Source organism: Phaseolus vulgaris, chromosome 3 (genome assembly GCF_000499845.2).
Source record: "Phaseolus vulgaris cultivar G19833 chromosome 3, P. vulgaris v2.0, whole genome shotgun sequence".
NCBI classification, from domain to species: Eukaryota; Viridiplantae; Streptophyta; class Magnoliopsida; order Fabales; family Fabaceae; genus Phaseolus; species Phaseolus vulgaris.
The window spans coordinates 20,855,465-20,877,072 of record NC_023757.2 but is presented as its reverse complement, the minus strand read 5'-3'; the positions used below and the strand labels follow the sequence as shown (position 1 = coordinate 20,877,072).

The window sequence follows — 21,608 nt, the reverse complement described above, 5'->3', positions numbered from 1 at the left end:
CCTCTTTATGCCACATTGACAGAATGCTACCACTTCCGTTATCACCTTCATAATGTAACCACCCAATATTGTTATTCCCCCACAAAGAAAAGCACTTAGCATCAGAAAACATTTTCGATTTAGTTTCTTGAATACAGACAAATTCTGCTCCTTCACACCCTATGATACGTCTCAAATAACTTGTTTTGATGCTCCCCCCCATACCTCTAATATTGAAATTCACAATTAACATTAATCACCTTTTACATCCCCCTTCTTGTTGCAGTTCACCACCTCTTCATCCCTTGCTTCCATTCTCTCATATTCATTAATGGCTTCATCTTCATCTCCTCGGCATGCTATCCCACACCGCTTTCCAGATTCCCACAGGTTGATAGGATCATCCGCAGCACGATAGGAGCACCAACAGGAGTTGCACAGATTGATGTCCTTATCAGAGATTGATTCCATCGAAACACCGTCCCCACGAACCAGTTTTGCACCAGCCTTCTGAAGTCTCGCATTAATCCTTGTTGACCGTCTCGGATTGGGTACCGAATCCCCTAGTTCAGACAAAATTTTCTTCTTTCTCCTTCGTAAAGGAGAATTATACATACTTCTTGCCTTTAGTCCCCCCTCTCCTGTAAATTTTATAGCGGATGCACAGAACCATGTATCTCCTTCTGTTCCGTCATCTTCTTGAGTCCCTTCCTCTTGCTCCACACCTTTCCCTTTCTTCATGATTTTCGGCGATCCATTCTCAAGCATGGTTGTCCCATTGGGCTACCTCCATAGAGATGCTGACTCGAACCATGATTTTCCTTACTCATCGGGCCTCTTACAAGGCTTTTATGATTACAATCTCTTCTACATTCATAAACGGGCACAACTTAGTCGTACAATCCAATAAAATAAAAAATCTCAAGTTTTTTTTATCAGGAAGAAACAACTAAATTAAACCGACTCATTTAAGGATGATACAACCCTTCTGCAGAACGATAGAGACAAAAAATTCATTTCCCCATACACATATAAAAACCCAAAAGAAACCACCTACTCTACCCCCAACTCCTATCATTACTTTATTTTAATTATAATTGTGACTATTATCATTTTATTTATTATAATTATCATTACTTTATTTTATTATAATTATAATTATTTATTATAATAATTATTATTTTACTTTAATTTTATTATCATTATTTTAACTATTATAATTATCATTACTTTATTTTAATCATAATTATAACTATTATCATTTTATTTTATTATAATTATCATTACTCTATTTTAATTATAATCATCATTACATTCTTTTAATTATAATTATCATTACTTTATTAAATTATAAGTACCATTATTTTATTTTAATTATAATTATTAAATAAAGTAATACTTGGTTTAGAAGCTTAGCTTAGATGGACAGCTGTTCCCATGAATGAGTCATGTGTCAAATTCCAACTTTCAAATCATCATTCTCTTAACCACAATGAGAAGAAATATTAAACCTAAAAATAAATTCAGTTATGAAAAAACACTGGAAAAATAAAAAATAAATAGAAAAAAGAACAAAAAGTATGATATTTATTATTTTAAAAAACAAATATATGTAATCCAGTGTTAAAAAAACTTATATATTTATTCTCTCAATTTTGCAAAATTGATCTAAAAGAATAAAGATTTAGACATGTTGATGTTTTTTATGGAAACTTGTGTATGATAAGAATTGTTTTGAAAGGAGAAGAAAGAAGGAAAGGTGAAGCGATTAACAGAAAGACATCTCAGTCATATATGTGTGGTGGAGCTACTGTCTTCTCCGGTCACCAGTTATTCGGTCTTCCTCATACAACTCATCCCTACCCACCGATCAACTCGGTCACTGCCTGCTTCTTCATCTCGGATTCTGCCAAATGCTGGTGCCAATCTTCAGCTTGGTTTCAATGGTATTTTCTTTTCTCATAGAAACACATCTTTTTCTTTTCTCAATATATGAACTGTAACTGACCGAACTGACCGAACCCTAAGATGAGTTTGGAGGAAGTACTTTACTGTTTATTTCTGCTTAGGGTTTATATTAGATCATTTATAAGATTAAATTCCAATAATAGAAATAACTTGTGCATGAATACTTACATCATAAGCAGTTATCTAATAAATACTTTGATGCTGTTCTTTGAATTAATTTCACTTTAAATATTTATAAAGAATGTAGTTAAAATGAATTGACTTTCTCCAATAAACTAGAGTCTGCTTGTAAACTTCACTTCTTGGCAAAGTTAATCCCTCTGAGGTTACAGGAGAAAAGTTTGGAAGTCCCACATTGCAAGTATCAAGTCTTGGAGTGCAACTTATATATGTGTGGGGGCAACCTTATGCTTAACGTCAATTTGCTAAGATGAAATATTACTTATTACTTATTCTAGTAGGTTCGCCTGGTTCTAATAAATTTCAGTTATTATTTCAACAATACCAGAGAAACCAGATGAATACTTTTTGTTTGAGAGTTTATGAGAATTTGGATTTCAATATCTTGTACTTTACTGTTTATATTGGTATTTTGTGAAGTATTTAAGAAAAGAAATATTGAACTATTGATGATATATACTGCAAAGTGAATAGGTTTTACACAGTTGTAAATGTGATTTCTTTCAATCTGTCTTGGCACAATTGAAATTTGCTGGTGCATTTTTGATTTGTTTGTAACATGTCCCTACTCTTTGAGGGAACTATTGTATATTGTTAAGTTCTGGTTAATATCCCTCATCTCAGCTTATTGATTCACTGCTTTACATGATTGTCCTTGCCCTCACAACATAAAATTTGCAACTGGTTGATGGGTTATTTTTTCTTAGGATATTGTTAATGGTTGCAGGATTTAATTGGCATGATTGGTCTAGATGTGGGACTACCACCTCAATTTTTTATTCATTGATTTCATGTAATACATTAAGTGCTGATCTTTTTATTTCATACAGCTACAGTTTTTGGGCAGCATATTTTAATCTTCTCCATGGATTCGAAGGGTGAGTTATGTTAATATATGACTTCTCTTTTGCAGTTATTGGAATGCCACTTAAGGTACACAGTAAATAAATTTACTAGATAGACAATCATCGTAACAAAATTGTGCAAAAGAGTCATGGTTAGACCCTTTCCTAATGTTCATGTTGTCGCTGAAAAATAAGTCAACTCTAGAGGGGGAGGGTTGATAGTCGACAGTGTAATGTATGAATGTTTATGCTTTTAAAAGACTTTTGATAAAATGATGTTCGCAAAACTAAATTGTAAAGATTTATCCGCATAGACAGTCTCAAGTACACTAAAAGAGCAGAGAAAACTCGTTTTATCACTTTTTACTGAGTACACAATCTCACTCCTGGAAAACCCCCGTAAAATCTCTCCTTGAGACTAAGAAGACCAAGTATTCTCTGACACTAAGCTGCTTTTGCTTTCTTTGACATCATGTATTACTTATAAAAATTGTGTATTTGTTGTGTTGATGTTGTTCTTGTCTTCGATGTTGTTCGTATTGTTTAGGCTTCAAGAATGTGTTCATGGTAAGACATTTGATTGTGGATACTGAAACAAATCTTTGATTCTCAGAAAAGTGAAGCAGATCTTCTTGTAATCTTTAATATTCTTGTAGAAAGTTACTCCAAATAGCTTTTGGTTCTTTCTTGTTGGTCTGCTTATGTTTATCTTCGGTTTATTGATAAGTGCTGGACACTTCAAAAAAGGAAATTAAATGTACAATGTGTCTTGGGGATAACGTGTAATATATTTCCTTTTATATGTGTTATATAATTGCCATTTACATTATATTCAATCTTAAATTAAAGCAAGTAAAAATATTCACCTTATTTTAATACAGATCTTACCAGAAAGTAAATCCTTTCAGAAAACAGCACGTTGGATGCTGGATAATACTTGTTGATAAAAACAAATTATATATGCTAGCCGGCATGCTGTTTTTGTCTTATAGGAGGTTAGGTAATATAAATTCATTAAGCTCTTTAATTGATTTAGCAAGTTCCAAAGCATATGTTGTTTAACTCTGTTATTACTTCAAAACTTAATCTTGGTTGTTATTATTAAAACGTAGTGTAAATGTCATCTAATATGCTTAAACTGTCTGAGACTAGACGCTGCTTGAGTCTTAACAGTTGTTTCATGTTTCTCTTTATGCACTGATGTTTTGATTGAATGGTCCTCTGGGTCAAATGCTCTGTGTATTGTTAATATTCTGTCACTGAACCATCTTTTTTGCAGTATGCACAACTCATGCCAGCGTGCTTCACATATTCAGATGCTAAAATCTTGACAGAAAAATGTGCAACCCCAATTCTTAAGCAGGTAATCTCTTGGTAGATTCATGCTTACTGTCATTGTTGGTTTCAATTTAAATTACTCATAATGTGTTATCGAAAATGGTCAATTGGATGTATAGTCTAAAACGCTCAGTAGTTGAGTTGGCTGATATGCACGTGTCAAACTGTATACAAACAATTAATCGGATATGAAATGTCGTTTAACCTTAGTTGTAGGATTTTAACAAGATTGAACTCATTTGCTAATTGTTCCTGCCAAATTACCTTTTTTTATTCTGGACTAATAATATATTGTTAAATAAACCTTATAGTACAGAGTTCATTTTATGTAGTGTCCATGGATCATGCCAAAATTGGCAATGGCATATAGGTGTAGTTCTGCCAAGGAAATAGTTCATTTCTATAAATAGTCATTTTATGCACTCAATATCAAGTCCATCCATAGTTTTCAAACTGTTTTTTATTCTATTAACATTAGTTTCAATTTTCCCTGTAAGCATTCAATTCTACTCACAGCTTGTCTGTCTAACATAGGTGGTTTTGAACATTAAATGTATCATGTGTTGTCCTGTGCTTTTACAGGTGAAGAGTGATTTTACCAGATATTGGTATGGAGATGAGCAGCATTTGGATGAGTCATGGAAACAAATATTCTTATATGACCATGTATGTTATTTGAATTAGTGAATAGTCAATTTGGTACTTTTTATTTTTTGTATATTAATACTTCATTTTCATACTTTTAGGAATTAAACGAAAGATAAAAGTAACATTTCCTTTTCTCTGTTCTCTGCTTGTGTTTGAAATGAAACACAACACAGTACTTGAACCAATTTCAAAGCTTAAATCTGGGATGATTTGGCTCTGAACAAGAGCAAAAATGAATCCTTCTTAATACATAATGATATATTTGTGATTAACCAACCATCACATAAACTTAAACTATTAGGAGAATGCATGTGAATTTTTTTCATGCTAGAGATAGTCTTAACAAGGCTTAAATTTGGGGTGATTTGACTCTGAACATGGGAAAAGATTAATCCTTCTTTATACATAATGATATACTTGTCATTAACCAACCATCACATAAACTTAAACTATTAGGAGAATGCATGTTAATTTTTTCCAAACTAGAGATACTCTTAACAATCTTCATCCATACCTTAGTTAAACAACTAGATTGCCACTACATACACTTGTTGCAAATGGAATTTAAGCATTCTTCTTCTGTACCCTGTTATATGATCCTCAGTTTTGAGACATCATTTTATCTGTGTTGCTTCAGGGATGAGACATCATTCTTCTTCTCCTGTTCTAAAATTGATTCTTATAGAAGTATGCTACGGGAAAAGAAAATAATGGCATTTATCTAATTTTAATGTAATCGAAAAATGAGTGTATGGGTATAATAGGATGGGTAAATTTATGCTGCTGGTTCATCTATTCCCCTGTGCATACACTATCATCACTCTCTGTATTATGAGCTGTTTTAACCACATTAGGTTCCCTTGTATTCTTTTCTCATTTATTACTATTTATTTAATTTTTAAACTACATTTATGATCATTTGTTGGTATATCACGGATTTTGACCTCATCTTAGGCTTACAACTTCTATCCCTATCCTTAGCATTTATGATTACGCTTTTTTCAAGATTCTTTTTGACAAAATCGAAGCACCCAGCTTGTCTTTTCAGCATTTGTAAACAATATACTCTTGAATTGTCTCAGTCTTCTTTTTGGGTATGACAGTATGTTTGTTGGTTTTGGAATATAAAACCATGGCTAATTCCATGTTTAATTATTTTCAGTTGCATTTAGATTGACCTTGAACTTCCACTGTAATCCACTTGACATTTAATAGATGACTTATAGTAAATTAGAATAACATTTGTGTCTGAAAATTGTTCAGATTTAGATTTAATACATTAATAGATTGATCAAAATAATTTAATACATTTATTACTGTAATTAATAAAGTTTATATTATAAATAGTATGGGGAAAGGAAGACAGAAGTACCCTACCAAAATTGCAAACCAGCCGTCTTCCCTTTGTTGCTCTCTTCACCTCACCATTCAAGGAGGGAATTCCTTTTCCTATTTCAACATGGATAACCGATTGTTTTCTACAAATAAGAACTTCGAGGAGGGGTTGGCCAGTGGCGAGAAATTAAAACGTTCAAATTCTTGTCCCGTTCAAATAGGGACAAATGGGAAATCTTGCCACCAAGTACTTTTATATTTTTATTTTATTTTGTGTTGCCCAATTTTTCATTTTTCATTTTGGAGTGTGGTGGTTTTGTGTTTACTCTTTGTTGTTCAGTTTGTTTCTTGATTTTGTTGTGCATTTGGACACTAACATTTTTGTTTCGTTGGTTTTCAACTGTGAAGTGCCGGAAAAAGAAAGAGGATTTTGCTGCAACATGCAAGAACTTGAAGAAAGGGAAACCTTGTCCGATTAAGTACTGCCACAAGTGCCTCTTGACTAGGTTAGTTCAACATTATAAATCTTGGGTTTTCTTTTTATTTTAGATTTGTAATTTCAAAATTATCCCATGGTTTTTTCATAAAGGCTTGATATGCTTAGCACCACTGTGGAAGAAGACATCTCAACAAGGTTTACTCCTATACTCCCACCTATCACATGCATCATATCAAAGAAATATATGAAGATGTGGGAATAGTGGAAGGTCATAGAGGAGCTAAAGGCCTTGTTTTTGGCCATGTTTATGGCAAAGCCTTTTTTAATTTGCAACATGGTCCAAAGATCCATGTTTTTGCAACAAGTATCCGAAGAAATCACAAAAATATCTTGTTTTTTTTCTTTGTACATGTCACCAGTATCCCTCATGATAGACTATCTTGTGTGAACAGGGTAGGACCATCAATAACTTTCTTGTTTTTTTATAGTGGTTCTGCCTAACTTGAGTTAGATTGTTGATTATGCTGGATACCTATGCCTTGTACAGAAAAAAAAAAATAATACATTTTGGTGGTTGCTGTGTGCTTCAACTATAGTTGCAAAACAATGAATTTCGTAGCAACTTGCAATGCAACAAACAATTTCAAATTTTCTAAAAAGAAAAAGTTTTGTTAACATTGCACACAGTAAATAACACTATTCAAAAAATATTAATTTATTTGTTTGTTAAGAGAGTTTTTTATTGTAGTCAATGTTAAGATATCAGCATCCCTTCTAAAACTATGACTAATATTGTTTTTGTAAATGTGAACAAAATGTTCTAAATACAGGGTCCAATGTGCTATACTTTTAGAGGGAATCCTAAGTATAATGATACAATACTAGTGTATATGTATTTTCTTTCTCTCATGAGGATTTTGGTACCGTGAATTAGGTATGGGGAGAATGTTGAAGAACTGACACATTTGGCTGATTGGATATGTCCAAAGTGTCGAGGGTTTTGCAACTGCAGCTTATGCAGTGAGTTTTTTTTTTCGTTTTTACTATTTGTGTTTCATACGATATCTATAAGTTCAATATGACAGGAGAGTTTCATACTGTAGGAAAAAACGAGGTGAGCAACCTACTGCTCCCCTATACCGTAATGCCAAAGAATCTGGTTTTAAGTCTGCAGCGGAAATGCTTGCGGTTAAGAAGGCTTCGGAAGTTTCAGGATTAAATAAGGTCAGTGGCATGAGTATCTTACCATCAAATGAAGTTATTGAGAAAAAAATATGCTTTTTTTTCTAAAATCTTCTCTTTTTGATAGATTTGGTTAAAAATGATCTCTTGTTTAATTGTGCAAATTCATGATTATATGATGATTATATGAGCGAAGATGTGTTTCATGATATGCTTTTTATGAGATGACCTTATAGTTGGTGGTTCATGTTCATTTTTGTTATTTATTGCAGAAACTTGAAGTACATTTCTCAGGAGAATTTGGAAAAGAAAATTGTATAGATACAAATGATGCCCCCTTCCAAGAAGAGAGCAAAACAATTGAGGAGGAAATTCTTTTATCCCCTGGCACAAAGTTGAAAGAAATATTTGGCATTGAGGTACCCTCCAAAGATGTTGGAAATGCTTTGCAACTTTTAGAGTTTTGCAAAGTGTTTGGAAAGGTATGGTTTCATGTTAACAATTTGTCTTGATGTTTTGTTTGATTAATTGTAATTCATTACTGTATTTAATAGTTGATTGACTGAATAAACACAATTGACAAATTCCTTTGTTGTTATAGAGTGATATTACAAAATTGGGACTAATTATTTTTGTTGCATAATCAGGAGAATTATGTTATAATTAAGTGCAGATTCCATTTTATATTTATTAGGACAGATTTGGTAGTGATTTGATTTTATTTGATTTGTACAGCTTTAAACACTCATTATTTCTGGCTTTCATTGTCTATTATTTCTTTCTTTAATTAGGTTGTAAAACAGTCTATAAATAGAGACTGTAATCACATTTGTAAGATATCTCAGAAATATATTTCATCTATTTCTTTCCACTTGGTATCAGAGCTCCTGATCTAGGAGACTCTGCTTCCGCAATTTTTTTTTTAGCCTTCATTGCTGTAATCATTTTCCTTGACAGCCTTCATTGTTGTAATCATTTTTCTTGACAGCCTTCATTGCTGCAATTATTTTTTTTGTTGGACAGCCTTCATTGCTGCAACTTTTTATTTTCCTTATCCTTTCTCCATTGATCACCACCACCACCTTGCACCATTGACCGTTACTGCCACCGCCATTGACCACCGCCGACCACCACTTCCGTCGCTCGCCAGAACTGCCACTGCTCGCCGGAAACCGCCACCGGAAAATTTTTCCGGCGGATTTTTTTTTTTGTGCGTGAACAGGATCAAATTTTGCCAATCTGAAAAAAGTTGGTTTTGAACTCTCATGGACTCCCTTAGTAAGCCATCTAGCTATTGTTCCTTTACTATGAGTGGTAAGAGTTCTAGTTTTTTATCCTTTAATGCTTCTAGTACTGAAAAATATCTGGATTATAGACTCTGGTGCTACTGATCATATGACACCTCATTCCTCTTTTTTTTCATCCTACACTACTTTATCCGGTAAGCCATATATTACTGTTGCTAATGGTTCCACTACCCCCATTAATGGTTGTGGTAACATTCACCTTCAACCTTCATTTCCTTTAAAAAATGTGCTTCATGTTCCCAAACTATCCAATAACCTCTTGTCTATTCAAAAGATTACCCAAGATTTAAATTGTGCAGTGGTATTTTTCCCTTCCCATTGTGTTTTTCAGGATCTTGCCACGGGGAAGACTATTGGAATTGCTAAAGAGCAGGGCGGGTTATATTATTTACAACATGAAGAAAGTAAAAAGGGTGCTAGACTACAGGCACACACTTCTAATTTTCAGCAAGGTCGTGAATCTTGGTCATCCTCTCAAATATGGCTTCAACACAGACGTCTTGGTCATCCTCCATTTAGTACCCTAAAGTCCTTATTTCCTGTTTTATTTACAAAAGTGTCTGCTGAGTCATTTCATTGTGATGTTTGTCAGTTTGCTAAACACCATCGGACAACTTTTCCTCCCAATGGTAATAAAAGTTCTATACCTTTTGATCTTATTCATTCAGATGTATGGGGACCTTCACCTATTCCTAATATCTCGGGTGCAAAATGGTTTGTTTCATTTATTGATGATTGTACTCGGGTTACTTGGATATTCCTCATGAAAGATAAGTCTGAAGTTTTTCACTTGTTTGTAAAGTTTTACAGAATGATTCAAACACAATTTGAAAGTCCAATTAAGAGATTGCGTTCTGATAATGGAAGAGAATATGTGAACCAAAACCTTTCCAAGTTCCTTGAGGAAAATGGAGTTGTTCATGAATTAACCTGTGTGGACACTCCTCAACAAAATGGGGTTGCTGAAAGGAAAAATCGTCATCTCCTTGAGGTTACTCGAGCTTTACTTTTCCAAACATCTGTTCCTAGATCTTACTGGGGGGAAGCAGTCCTGACTGCCACTTATTTGATTAATAGATTACCCTTTCGGGTTTTAGAGGGTGTTACTCCTATTCAGGTTATGACCACATTCTATCCTTCTATTCCCATGTTGAATAGTCTTCAGAATCGTGTCTTTGGTTGTCCTGCTTTTGTCCATGTTCATAGTCCTTATCGGGGTAAGTTAGATCCTCGTGCCATCAAATGTGTCTTCATCGGTTATGCCCCCAACAAAAAGGGGTACAAATGTTATCATCCTCAAAGTCGTAAAGTGTATATTTCCAAAGATGTCACCTTCCATGAAACAGAGTCTTTCTTTCCTAGTTCTCAGCTTCAGGGGGAGAGTATTCAAGAAGCTGAGGACCTTGAGTTGCCACCTTTTCCTTTGTTGCAGGATTTCGTTCTTAGGGAGGATGACAAAGACCCTGCACCAACATCATTACCAGAGAAGAATAATGAAGACAAATATTTTGGAAAACAATATCAGCGAAGGCAACAAGAACCCGTCCTGGTCGAACAACAACTTCAATTGTCTGAACCGGAGGTAAGAACTCATACCAGTGAGACTCTTGAGGACACCTTAAATACTGCTTTTGAACCTAACCTAAATGATTTACCTATTGCCTTGAGAAATGAAAAAAGATCTTGTGCCAAATATCCTATATCCCAATTTGTGTCTACAGAAAAACTTTCTATGCAGCACCAGAGTTTTCTTTCAGCTATTGATTCTATCAAAATCCCTTCATCGGTACAAGAAGCCTTAAAAGATGAGAACTGGATTCGAGCCATGAATGAAGAAATGAGCGCGTTAGAAAGGAATGAGACTTGGGAAATTGTAGAGAGACCAAAAGATAAGAAAGCAGTGGGTTGTAGGTGGATATACACAGTTAAGTATAAGTCTGATGGCACACTCGATCGGTATAAAGCAAGGTTGGTTGCAAAAGGGTACACTCAAACCTATGGGATCGATTATGAGGAGACTTTTGCTCCAGTGGCAAAAATGAATACCGTCAGGATTATTCTCTCCCTGGCAGCACACTTTGGTTGGGCAATGCATCAATTTGATGTTAAAAATGCCTTCTTGCATGGAAGCTTGGAGGAAGAAGTATACATGGAGATTCCACCTGGTTATGGTATTGTTAATGAAGGGAATAAGGCGTGCAGACTTAAGAAGGCCCTATATGGTCTTAAACAATCACCTCGTGCTTGGTTTGGAAGGTTTACTCAAGCTATGGTATCTTTGGGGTACCGACAAAGCCAAGGTGACCATACTTTGTTTATAAAACATTCTCAGAATGGTAAACTCACTCTACTTTTGGTCTATGTAGATGATATGATTATTACAGGTGATGATGAGATTGAAAAACAAAATTTGAGGGAGAGACTAGCTGCTCAATTTGAAATGAAGGATCTTGGGAAGCTAAAGTACTTCCTTGGGATAGAGGTTGCTTACTCGAGACAGGGCATCTTTATTTCTCAAAGGAAATACATCCTTGATCTTCTCAAAGAGATTGGTAAGTTGGGTTGTAAGCCCACTGGAGTGCCAATAGAGCAAAATCATAGGATTGGGAATGATGAGGAAAACCCAAAAGTGGAGAAGACACAATATCAAAGACTTGTGGGAAAACTCATTTATCTTTCACACACTAGGCCAGATATAGCCTATGCAGTTAGTGTGGTTAGTCAATTTATGCATGATCCAAGAGAAAGACACTTGCAGGCAGTAGATAAAATTATTCAGTACTTAAAAGCCTTTCCAGGAAAAGGATTGCTATTCAAAAAGGGGGAAAACTTATCCATGAAAGTATATACTGATGCTGACTATGCAGGATCGATTGTTGATAGGAGATCCACCACAGGGTACTGCATGTTCTTGGGTGGAAATCTAGTGACATGGAGGAGCAAGAAGCAAAATGTAGTTGCAAGATCAAGTGCAGAGGCAGAATTTAGAGCCATGGCTCAAGGGGTGTGTGAACTCTTATGGATGAAGATTATACTTGATGACCTAAAAATAAAATATGAAGCTCCTATGGGTTTGGCATGTGATAATAAGTCCGCTATCAGTATTGCACACAATCCGGTTCAACATGATCGAACAAAGCACGTAGAGATAGACCGACACTTTATTAAAGAGAAGTTGGATGATGGTCTTATAGCCACTGAGTACATCCCTTCAAGACTCCAATTGGCAGATATGTTTACTAAGGGACTTTCCACAAAACAATTCGAAGATCTTACTTGCAAGTTGGGAATGATAGATATACATTCACCAACTTGAGGGGGAGTGTTGCATAATCAGGAGAATTATGTTATAATTAAGTGCAGATTCCATTTTATATTTATTAGGACAGATTTGGTAGTGATTTGATTTTATTTGATTTGTACAGCTTTAAACACTCATTATTTCTGGCTTTCATTGTCTATTATTTCTTTCTTTAATTAGGTTGTAAAACAGTCTATAAATAGAGACTGTAATCACATTTGTAAGATATCTCAGAAATATATTTCATCTATTTCTTTCCACTATTTTTATCAAATATTATACAACTTAAAAGTCAAGTTTTCGATGATTTTGTAGTTGGTCATTTAATGGTTTCACCATGAATAATATTCCCTCCTGTTACATTAAATTATATATTCTAGAAATAATGACATTATTATCACATGCGTAATTATTGTTTTATGGTTATGATATTGCTGCCATTCATAATATATTTATTAAGTATTCCTTCACATTTATTCTTGTGTGTAATTTTAATCAGGCTCTCGATCTCAAGGAAGGAGAAGCCGAAGCCATACTAGAAGAATTAGTATGTAAACAAAACATGCATGGAGAAAACACCTTCTTGATTGAATTTCATATTAGAGTGTTGGACTTGATCCTAAACAATTCGAGAAATGAGTGAGTTATCTCTTACAACTTTTGTTTGGAGTTTTGGGTGATTAATTTTTTTCTATGAGATACTTGAATTAAAGTTCCAAATGGATGACTTTGATGTAGGTCTCCATCCTTACCTACTAGGGATGGAAATAATTCATGGTTGAAACATGGGGAAGATTTAATCATGAAATCGTATCATATATTAAATGATTTTCCTTTGGATTGGCTTCAAGAAGGAATCAGTGAATATTATAAGTTGGATTTGTCTAAAAAGTTTAAACTGATGACTTTTCTTTGTGACGAAGCTCTGAACACTGAGTAAGTATTTCAAGTCTAGTTAGAAAATATCCTTTTTCTTTGTATTCTTTCGTTTTATTACTTTCACCACTTTATCCTTCTTTTTGTTGTCTTTTTTTTCTTCCATTTTTTGTTGTCTTAATATCATTTAAATTGGTTGGAAACTTGCTTAATATGTCCAGGAAACTGAGGAGTTATATTCATGAGGAAAATTCAAGACATGCAAAAGAAGTGAAAGAAGCAAAACATAAGGTTGCTGCAACTAAGGAAAAGGTAATAGAAACAAAGGTATTATGCTCTTTGTATATGGATTATCCTTGCTGCTGTTATATTGTGTTCATAATAATTTCATGTGCATGTTATTTACAGGTAAAGTGTCTTGAGAAGAAGTTGCGGAGTGAGAAGGCCAAAGTTGTTCATTCAAGTGTGTCTCCCTTTCCGATGGAGGAGCATGAAGCTCTTCTTTCAAAAATAAGAATTGAGGTTGATGAAGCACACACTGATATGCTTGGGTTAAAGGGCATAACTCAAAAAGGTATGTCATGATTAATCGATTATGAATTATTATCATCATTGATGTTATCTTGCCTAAAGTTCTTCCCACTTTCTTAGGTCAAAATGTTTTGGTGTGATACATAAATCCATAGTTCAAAGTTATCCAAGTTGTAAACAAGCAATCATTAGCAAAAGATCCTAAAAGCAGAATAAAATGTTGGTTTTGTTTTATGATCACACTAGGATGAAAAATAACTAATATGTATGACAAACATCTATTGGTACATAGGTTTAGTCTTAGGTTTTACAATAATTTTGTTTGCACTATATGCTTTTATCATTTTATAACATGTTTCTCTTGCACAACAACATTCACTTACACAACATCCTATAAAATGTTTAATTTCTCAGTTTAAATTCATCAATTTTGTATTTTACTAAACATTTAGCTAGGTCTTGGTTTGATAAAGAAATAATTTAAAGGGTGCACTTCCAAAAGGTATTATACGGGCTATGTAAATTAATCATTATGTTATAACGCCTAAAGTTTTCACATAATACACAATAACATTCAATTATGCAACATCATATAAGGTTTTAAATTCCATTTGATTTAAATTCACCATTTTCTTATGAAAAATGATTGTTTGCTGCAAAGCATTTATTTTTGAAATGGTTTCATAAATATATTACTGCTCTTGGAATGGAAAGTTTGGGTACATATTGTTGCTTGATATCTTGTAAGAATTTAATTTTTTGCTATTGTAAAGGTTGTCATTTGTTCTTTTAATGTTACAGCGAAATTAGGTTGTGATGCTTTGAGGATCAAACCTGAATTTGTAGATGATCCAGCCGGTTGACCTGAGTGCAAGAGTCTTGCCACGTCAAAGGTTTCTCCTTCTCGATCAGCTTTGCACCACGTTAGCCTCTGTCCTTCGCGTCTCAATTCTTCTCAAGAACCTGCGGAAAACAGAGTGGTGCCACTGCGGCCGATCGCGCTTCGACGCTCAAGTCAGTGACGGAATCACCAAATACTCAGAAAGAATATCAAAACTCAAGGAACCGTGCGCAGTGAATCTCAGTGTTCTGAAAAGCGTACCTCGAAAGTCTGTTAAGAGTTCCTTATATACCTGAGCGTTTCTCTCTCCTGACGGTTACACCTCTGGACACGTGGCTCACATCCAACTGTACACGTGTCACCATCTGGATCCCTCTCCACTTGAGCGTCACTTCTACTCTTCCAGCTATTCGACTAAGTTACCCATGCAAGGAGTGACTTGGTACACAGCTTCCTTGGAGCGCGACCCCTTAAGCGGTGAGTGCGGGGTGTCACCATGCACACCTTCTCTGTGGTCTCGCCTGCCGCTATCACGATCTGCTTCACTTGCACATCATGCATGTTCTGGAAAACTGTTCCCTTGCCCCGACCTCTGGCTAGGGAGTTATCATCTGATAACCTCGTCCTCCGTACTTGTACCTCTTGAAAGCCTTAAGCAAGCCTTCCTGATCTTTCGGCGATGTGCCCCTTTCGGCGGTCTCTAACCACCTGATCTCCTAGAACTCACATACGGCGACTATGACGCAAACTTGGTGACCGCCGGTTATACATACTAGAGATCGGAGAACGCCAAGCCAACAATTGGTGACTACACACGATGTCCTTCCCTTTTGTCAGCCAGATGTCCCGCTCAACACGCCTATATTATCGCTTGCCGTCACGTCATCACTTCCGATTACCTGATCGGTACAGTAGGCAATAACGATCAAGCATTCTGGAATTTTAGAAGTTGCAGTAGTGAATATACTGTTATTTTGCAAGGTAACACTTAAAATCCATTTGAAATGTTTATAGAATTATGATTGGGGTTTAGCAAGTTTTCTAAAAGAAAGCAACACGCAGAAATTAAAATAGAGGATGAAATTGCCAAAGCACTAGAAGAAAAGTGGTATGTTTATGGTCCTGACAAGAAGGAAGAGGTTCATAAATATATTTCCGAAAGGTGAGTTCATTTCTTAAATTTATAGTGGATTGTTCGTGTGGTTTTAGATTCTGGACATGATATTGGAAAGTTTGAATTCTTTATATTTTATCCATGAACATGATGTTAAATAGTTAGCAAAGCTAGCTTTTTATTAACTATCATTATTTTATCTATTAATTAAGAAGTATAATGAAATATGAAAATTGAATTTGAAGAAGTTATTTAAGAGACTTCAAGGTTTATGATGTAATGATAATGTGATATTTTATTTCTCGACTAAACCACAACTACTCAATTGCATGTTTCTTTTCTAACTTGGTTTGCAGGTCTAAAAGACTTAACCGGCATAAGGTTTCTCACGAACTTGTAAGTGAAGCAAGTTTGTAGAATTTTTGTGGTTAGTGTCTTTATATTTATGAGACTATTGTAAATTTATCTAATCATGATATTAGAAGTAACGTTATTTTTAACATGATATACATTTTATTTTAGATTTGTGGATATGATTAAAATCATGGAATAGTTTTTCTTGTGTTTTTGCAGGTTTTGGTAGAAATCTTTGATGGGAAAATAAAGGATTTTTTGATGTTAGAAAAAGAGAATTAGATTTCAATGTAATTACTTTTTATTTTTCTTCATTTAAATAGTTAGACAGGGGAAATAATGTATTGTAAATATTCCAAATGAGCTCAATTAATTATTGGCAATCTAAGAAAGAATATTAGGTCTTTTAACAATATTAGAAAAGTTGAGTTGTATATCTATATGGTTCAATATTTTATACATACTCATGTAATAGGTTTATTTGTGATTTACATGATTTTTTTAATTAATTATCATCCCCACTTAAAGTATGTTAATTGAGCAGTGATTTCACCATGCATTATTATCTTATTCTTGTAATAAATGTATTATTATCTTATTCTTGCGATAATAAAGTCTGTGTTGACTTTTGATGTGATTTATATTGTGAAAATTAAAAGTGAAGTAAAATAGATTTAATATTTTTAGGATATTTTAAATGTAGATTATAATGAGGTAAGAATAAGTTTTAAAATATGATTTTTATTTATAAGACATCTTTATAAATGTAGAACTTTTAAACAATTTTCATATTTTTAAAAATTATTACATTTTTTTCTTTTTTACAATTTTCTATATATTCTTTTAATTCTTAAAAAAAATATTATCTTTCGTCTCTTACAAGAGACCATTATGGTAGAGATAAAAATATAAAATTAGAAAAAAGTTAATATAATTTGAAATCACTTTAGTAAATATTTTATTTAATTTTTGCAAACTTATATCCAAGAGTTGACAGATGCTTTTAGATAAATTGTTAGTTCAATACAATAATTACTTATATACTTTCATTTTAGTATAATAAAAAAATTAGTCATAGTATAATAGTTTATTTATATATTTTTACAAAAACGAATAACTAAGACTTCTATATTTATAAAACAAGTAAAGAATAAAAAAATTCAATAAAGGTTATTTGCATTAATTTTTTTCTAATAAATATATAAGACAATTAGTTACTTTAATAGCTAAAAAAAACAAAATTAATGGAATTAAAGTTTTTATATTAAGAATTTTTTTTTTCCTTTTTGAACCAAAAATAAAATATGTTAATACTTATTGTATTGAACTGAATATTTATTCTTCTTTTATGAGCATGATTTTTTCTACCTTTACACGATCCCAACAAAGTCAAGAATCTAAAGTGTTTGATGCATTTTCACTAAAAATATGTCACTTAATTCATTACCTATCAAGAATGATGTATCTTGGGATGTCTTATAAGAAAAAAGAGTAAGATTATGGAAACAAAGCAAGTTTACTAAACCTTTTAAAAGAAATTTGATGTATTTATAAAACCACTTATTATTTTGATAGATGTTTATCCTTGTTATCTCATTATTGTATTAAATAAATTAAGTTTTAGCACAAATACGTTGCTCACATGATAAAACCCAAATAGAAAAGCAAGGAGATAAATCTTAGAAATCTCTCTACATAACCAATCGCGAGTGACAAGGACCGTGTTTATCATGTTCAAGAATATGCTCATCATATTAAAAGAAAAAAAACTATAATAAACAAAAGTAGAGGCTATAAATCATCAAAAGAGAATATTATTGAAACAAAAAGCAAAACACTTTACCAAGAAACAAGATAACTACTATTTATATAGCAGAAAAATAGGAAACAAAAAAGTTACGCTAAAGTGACTGACTCGTTGAACAAAGAAGCAACACAATGAATCGTAAACAATTTTAATTTTTCTGTTTTTCTTCTAAATTTCTTCCCTAAAGCCGAAAATAAATATTGGTCATACCTAACATGGAATAGAGAGTATGAAAAGTAGGTGAAAGAGTTTTGGTCAATATGTTAGTTTATTGAGGTTAGAACATATAGATAAAATCTTGATAAGACCTTGATGGACTTTCTCTCTCACAATGTGATAATCGATTTTTATATTTTCATTTTCTCATGGAAAACTTGATTTGAAGCTATTTTAGACTCATTATCACAATACAAAAGCATTGGTTGTATGTGTTAGATTGGAAGTCTTGCATGGGGTGACTGACCCATTGGATTTCACAAGTGATGAAAACTAGAGCTTTATACTTAAAATATAAATAATTGATAGTTAAAATCTTATTAGTTAATTAGATTTTAGTTTAAAAATTATTTATCAATAATATAAACTAATTTATATACCAATAATTTTTTTAATCTCTAAAATAGTATCTAAATTAGTTAATATAACGACTAATTATTTTTTTCTAAAATGTGGGGGCACAAATCTAGCGCGCATGTGATCCTTTAAAGAGTTCCAAGAGTCCACGGGAGGACCCTTGTGATAGATAATGTCCTTTACAACACCATGCCACCATTTCATGGCATAATCACTAAACTCTAAGGTGGCTAGCTTAAGCTTATGCTCATCTTGGATCTCATGGATCACAAATATTTGTTCACACTTAGCCTCCCAATCTAAATATACATTAGGATCACTAGAGCCATTAAAACAAGGAAGCTTGGCCGAAGGTAGCCTAGCCTTTGCATCTTGGTAGAAGCCATTTCCATAGTGATGTCTCTCCCCTTGGTTGTGATGTCTATGTCCATGAAATTGGGGTGGAGTTCTCCTTCTCCTATGGTCTTCTTCACGGCCAAAATCATTGGAAGAACCTCTTGAAGAAGGTCTATGAGAATGATGCCCATCATGGATAGAAGGAGATGGCCTAGCTTGTTGCACCTCCATCTTTTGCAATTTCTCTTCCAAACGCCTAATTGTACGTTGTGCTTCATGTAATTCACCAAGGACCGAAGATTTGGAAGGAGAATGTTGCTTGTAAGATGCATCACTTGAAAATCCAGCCATTTGCAAATAAAAACAGCAAACAAGTTAAGAAACAAAATTAGCAAAAACAGTGAATTTGGCAACCAAATTGCCGAAGTGAAATTATCCAGAAAAAGAGGTCACTCTCAAAGAAATAATGTCCTTGCACCAATATGATCTTGAGGTCTTGGAATCCTCAAATGAAAGATGTCAAAGCAAGGCACACCAATCTCAAAGCCAACCACAACAAAACCAAAGAAGCAAGAAAGACAAACAAGAAAAAGTATAAGCAAAGAAAGGCTAGAACAAAAGGAATACTAGATGTTTGACAAACTCAAAGATTAATGAACAAAAGACAAGCAAGAAAAATAAGGAACTCAATGAGAAAGTAGGCACACAAAAGAATACTTAAAGAAAAGCACTAGAGTAGATGAAGAAAACAAAAATTTGGTACTGGAAATTTTTTTTTTATGCAAATTGTGCTTGATGTTCACTGATTTAACTGGAATGATATAGAGCGAACTGGATTATGAAATTTTAGCCACAAAAACTTCAAGATATTAGCTCAAAAATGGCACTGTAATTACTTAAAAACAGTAAGCCAATTAATTGAGATAAATTTTTCAAAATGGCTGCCAGATTACCGTATTTTATTAAATTGTACACTTTTTGTATTTTATTTATCATTTTTTGTGTACTTTGAATTTTTGAGTACTTCTTTTTTCTACTCTTTTCTAACACTTTACAGATCACAAATCCAGAATTTCAGAATTTTCCATTGAGTAAATCAATTGCAATAAGGAAAAACAGTAAGCACGTTTTCAGAAAACAGAGGAATCCTAATAGGAATGAAAAATATAATTATGAACTAGCAAAGACATAATGGAAAATGATGTATATGGAACTTGTATAGGTCTAGAATACAAGCATGAAATCAAACTAAAACAGAAAATGCAGAAAGGATCAAATATCAAACTCAGAAAATTATATGACACCAAAGCAAGAAACAACAAAATCAACAAAAGTACTACAAGAACTGATGACAATTATGGAAAAACAAGACTAAGACAAAACTTGTATGGATTCAAAAAGGAAAATACTCAAACATATGATAGGCAAAAGAAATAAAACAGCAAGAAAACTCAAATAAGCCTAAAAACAGAATCATAAATTGTAAGAAATTAAAGAGCTCTTGAAATTAAAGTGCAACACAACTCAAAAATTAAACATGAACACACCTAAACTCTTGATACCACATGATGTGATTCCACTAGCACACTTTGAATGATTCTTGACATTCTTGACATTCTTAGGAATCATCTTTCATCAGTCCTTATGAAGGCGCCTTTCTCTCTCAAGGGCAGACCACCAATACATAGCATTTCCATCAGAAGAGGCCCCAACACCAATCCATTGAAAGGCCACCAAAATGTCAAATTGAGGCAACCATTAGAGTTAAGGTCAAAGAGGGGTCAAGAGGACGCATTCTACATGTCATAAACTCTAGTGTATATTAGATTTTAATTTCTTGTCAAAATTAGATTAGGAATTTTATTTGTAATTTTTCCTTAGATGAAATTTGGCACCTAAAAACCAACCTTGGTTAAATTAGGATTTCTAAAACACCTAATTTTAACCAAGGCCGATTATGTTTAACCAAGGCACATTTTCCACATATTTAACATGTGCTAAATGTTTTCCATCACATGTTAAATATGTTACATGTGCTCCATGTGCTAAATATGTTAATGAGGACAACCATACCACCATATCTAGGTTTTTAAGTGGTCTCAAACTTGAGATAAGAAAAAAAGTTGAACTTTTACCCTATAAAGATTAAATGACTTGATTCAACATAGCATTAAACTTGAAAAACAAATTTTGAGAAAACAATCAAGTCAAAATCAAAGTTCATACTCTGTATCTTATGACAAGGATGAGTTCCAAAGAGGGGAAGAACATATAAAAGAAACATCTCTAAAACTTTCCCAGAACCTAGTCGAGCATATCTCACACACTCAAGCTAAAGAAATTTAATGTTTAGAATGTCTTGGTAAGGGTCATTTAGCATCTAATTTTTCCAATGAAAGATCTATGATCTTAAGGAACAAATATGAATATAGTAGCCAAGAAAAAGAAACTAGTGAGAGTGAAGAAAATGAGAAAAAGAAGAAGAAAGAAATAGAAAAGCCAAGTGAGGGGTTGTGTGAATCTAGAAAGAATGAGGAATATCTTACAACATCCCTTACAAGCATAGTAAAAATAGAATCTTTAAAGAGGGATTGCATAGGTAAATATATAGTAGTTTATGATTACTTAAGCCACCTTAGGGAAGTTTTCTTAGT

General features: G+C 33.3%; 1 protein-coding gene across 22 annotated transcripts; it reads left to right on the top strand.

Annotated features, from left to right (window-relative positions):
• The first annotated feature begins 1,486 nt into the window (after nucleotides 1-1,486).
• LOC137806842 (uncharacterized) lies at nucleotides 1,487-16,753 on the top strand. 22 transcript variants are annotated; one of them, XM_068607156.1, is made up of 18 exons: nucleotides 1,659-1,925; nucleotides 2,958-3,005; nucleotides 4,252-4,335; nucleotides 4,893-4,976; nucleotides 6,306-6,540; nucleotides 6,702-6,799; nucleotides 6,883-6,927; nucleotides 7,667-7,752; nucleotides 7,836-7,956; nucleotides 8,187-8,396; nucleotides 13,022-13,161; nucleotides 13,261-13,458; nucleotides 13,620-13,725; nucleotides 13,807-13,972; nucleotides 14,731-15,751; nucleotides 15,833-15,932; nucleotides 16,241-16,280; nucleotides 16,458-16,753. In XM_068607156.1, the coding sequence occupies exons 8-15, from the start codon at nucleotides 7,712-7,714 to the stop codon at nucleotides 14,790-14,792; spliced, it is 1,044 nt and encodes a 347-aa protein (XP_068463257.1). In that variant the 5' UTR covers nucleotides 1,659-1,925; nucleotides 2,958-3,005; nucleotides 4,252-4,335; nucleotides 4,893-4,976; nucleotides 6,306-6,540; nucleotides 6,702-6,799; nucleotides 6,883-6,927; nucleotides 7,667-7,711; the 3' UTR covers nucleotides 14,793-15,751; nucleotides 15,833-15,932; nucleotides 16,241-16,280; nucleotides 16,458-16,753. The 22 variants fall into 22 exon arrangements, with proteins under 22 accessions (XP_068463269.1, XP_068463264.1, XP_068463271.1 ...); XM_068607165.1 differs by having other exon boundaries at nucleotides 1,664-1,925; nucleotides 13,620-13,710; XM_068607154.1 differs by lacking the exon at nucleotides 6,883-6,927 and having other exon boundaries at nucleotides 1,660-1,925.
• The last annotated feature ends 4,855 nt before the right edge of the window (nucleotides 16,754-21,608 follow it).